Source organism: Diachasma alloeum, unplaced genomic scaffold, assembly GCF_001412515.2.
Source record: "Diachasma alloeum isolate Michigan unplaced genomic scaffold, Dall2.0 Dall_scaffold_00721, whole genome shotgun sequence".
Lineage (NCBI taxonomy): Eukaryota > Metazoa > Arthropoda > Insecta > Hymenoptera > Braconidae > Diachasma > Diachasma alloeum.
This window is the reverse complement of record NW_021680852.1, coordinates 159,583-162,631: the sequence shown is the minus strand read 5'-3', so window position 1 is coordinate 162,631 and position 3,049 is coordinate 159,583. Positions and strand designations below refer to the sequence as shown.

General features: G+C 39.4%; 1 protein-coding gene across 1 annotated transcript; it reads right to left on the bottom strand.

Annotated features, from left to right (window-relative positions):
- Nucleotides 1-1,432: 1,432 nt before the first annotated feature.
- On the bottom strand, nt 1,433-2,068 carry LOC107044386. Its single transcript, XM_015266245.2, has one exon. The coding sequence runs from the start codon at nt 2,066-2,068 to the stop codon at nt 1,433-1,435; it is 636 nt and encodes a 211-aa protein (XP_015121731.1).
- Between the last annotated feature and the right edge of the window lie 981 nt (nt 2,069-3,049).

Sequence of the window (3,049 nt, the reverse complement as noted above, 5' to 3'; positions counted from 1 at the left end):
AATAAAATTAACTGCGAATACCGCCTATTCACCGATACCGATGTAGAACTAAACCCCAAAATCTACCAAGATTGCAACATAAAAGTTACCAACAATCTGGAAACCCAATGGACAAGGCTAACTAACAGCAGAGGATGGCTATACTCCACCATCGAACCGGAAAGGCTTGAAATAACCTGTCATCATCAGCAGTTGTATAGCTTGGTATTGAATGGATCAGGGCTGCTCCATCTAAACCCAAACTGTACGGCAGAAACCTCCACAGTCATCCTCGAGGGTGCAGGCTTAGTAGAATATCAACTCCCGATGACCCTCGGTATCCCTAAAACCATCAATATCTCAGCAATAGCACCAATATTAAGTGACTTGCCAAAACCACTAAACCCAATGTCAACATTGAAACAACACGTCTTACCCAATCTCGACAAAGACCATCTGTTCGATGACTCGCTTCAAAGCACCATAAATGAAGCAGAGAGAATTGGATTGCATCACCAAGAAGACTACTACCATCGCATCTTTACAGCAACCAATGGCACCATCACATTAATCATATCACTCGTAGTTACCATGATGGGGTACAGTGCCTACAAAAAGGGATTCAATGTGCTTAGCATCCTCCGCTGCTGTTGCCGAAAAACTAGAAAATCAACTAGACAGGCGCCAAAAAAAACAGCAATCCGACGATCCCACATCCAAAGGGTCTACGAAACACCGATCAATTCCATCTCGATGCCAGAACTATCCATCCCAGCATTGCCAGCACCAACATCGCCAATCCCAACAGTGTCGGAACATCAGAAAGCCTCCGAACTACCAATGCACCAATGAAGAAATCACCATCTTTCGTTACCATTGATTACATGTAATGTATGAATCTGTTACAAAACAACTCGAGATCTATCTCTATCCTAAAAAAAAAAAAAAAAAAAAAAAGAAAAATTCTAACCCTAACAGTTATCATAACAAGTTAAATAAATTACTAAGTAATTAAGTATAACTATATATATATGTCTACATATATACACATATGTATTTATATCCATCTCACAATACATACACAGGTGCTGAAGCATATATTAACAATCTATATTTGGGTATGTATATATATGTTATATACCACTCAGCCAACAATCGGCCGACAGAGAGCCACCGTCAAGAGAAGGGACAAAAAGGGTCACGCCGATGAATCGTCCTAAGACAGAAGATCCTTAGATTCCGAGATTAGAATCCCAACGGACATCATCTTCACCCTCAAAAATCCCCCTTTCGGTACACACTACTCCCCGTCACTCCAATCTTCATATGAACTAAAAAAAAAAAAAAAAAAAACAAAATAATAAAAATAAAAATATATATATATTTTTGAATAAATATATATATATATTAATTATAAATAATTCGATTCACTAAAAATCCCAATTTAGATTACTCACGATAATTTAAACTCCCCCCCACATCTATTCGCATGCCGAGGAAACCAGGAAAAGAATTTAGCATCAGGTAACCGTTTGATCATCCTGATAACACGCAGCCCACACCTTTCACAAATATAAAGTTTATCCAAACCTATCCTCCTCAATCTCTTCCAGTCCACATCACTTTCATCTTCAATATCACACTGTAAAGCCTCATTCACTCTAATCACATCCCTCTTCCAGTTGAACCCATGCAGCTGATTTTCCATACGATCTCCCCCCATCACATCCACATAAGCATGGCATAACTCATGCAAAATAATCCTCACCAAAACCGTCCTACTGAGACCAGCAGAGAAAAGACATTCCTGCAGGAAAATCTTCCGCTGCAAGAAATCAGTGTATCCAAACGTGTCCTTAAAATCCTTGCTTCTCCACAAAGTATAACCACGCAGTTTTCCTCCGAAAAGCAATGTATCGAACACCCGCATCAGGGCACGATAGTCCGGATCCTCCCCAAGAACTCTCCCCAAATACTCCATAAGACCCCGAGGAACGGTAGTTGCCCCCATGGGACGGTCACACCGGAAAAGATTAACACGTGCCTGCACCCCAAACAATCTCCTCCATTCACGCTTACAACCACGCATCTAAAATAACTAATCAATAAATTAATCAATTACCCTCACGAAATATCATAATACCACCATATCACACAAATATATACATAATAATTACCTTTCCTGAAGAACACAGCAGCAAATCAACCAATAACTCAAAATAACACCTGTTGCGACCCACGTGCTAATCAATCGGAAATAAAAATGGTGACCGATAAGCACTCATCGCCGTGACCCAGTGCCCCAGTGCCTCTGACGGCCGGATTTGCATATTAATTAATCCAGCCACGCCCCCATACTTACCGACAACACCTGTCAATCAAAAGCGCGCGATACAGACAGCAGATTGAAGAATCTACAAGCGCGCCAATGCAATTTTCGATTCCTTATAAAAGAAAATACAACAAAAAAAAATANGCGCCAATCCAATTTTCGATTCCTTATAAAATAAAATCCAAAAAAAAAATAATCTGATTCGTTTCTCTCTGATAAGATTTCCTTCACCATAAAAAAAAAAAAAACATGGGAAAAGAAAGCTTCTCAGCGGGGGCTGTAATGTCCAAATTATTTTAATTTGATTTTATCGCCTAAAATACCCGAAATTGTAGCGACTTAAATATTACTTTTCAACGTGCATGAACGATGCCAGTAACCAGAGAATGCGCAAGGTATGCATTTCTCAATGGCCAACAGCACCCCAAAATGCAAGTTGACAAAAAAAAAAATACAAAGAACAAAAGTTAGTTCGATGACCGAAGAATAAAGAAATGAAAATGACACCTCCCCCACTCTGGGATCCGGCAAATCGAACTTTTCCAAAGCAGTCTCTAAAAACCCTCTCGCGAGTGACCATCAATTTCTTGGTGGAAGATTTCTTTGGAATCGGTCTGACTTTTGTTCGGTTTTCGAATAGAGTAATTAAAAATCGAACTATTCTCGAATAATAGTAGAGAATAGAAACCGGCAATAGATCAGGAATACAGTATTCTTTAACCGACGGTAAAAGTGTTT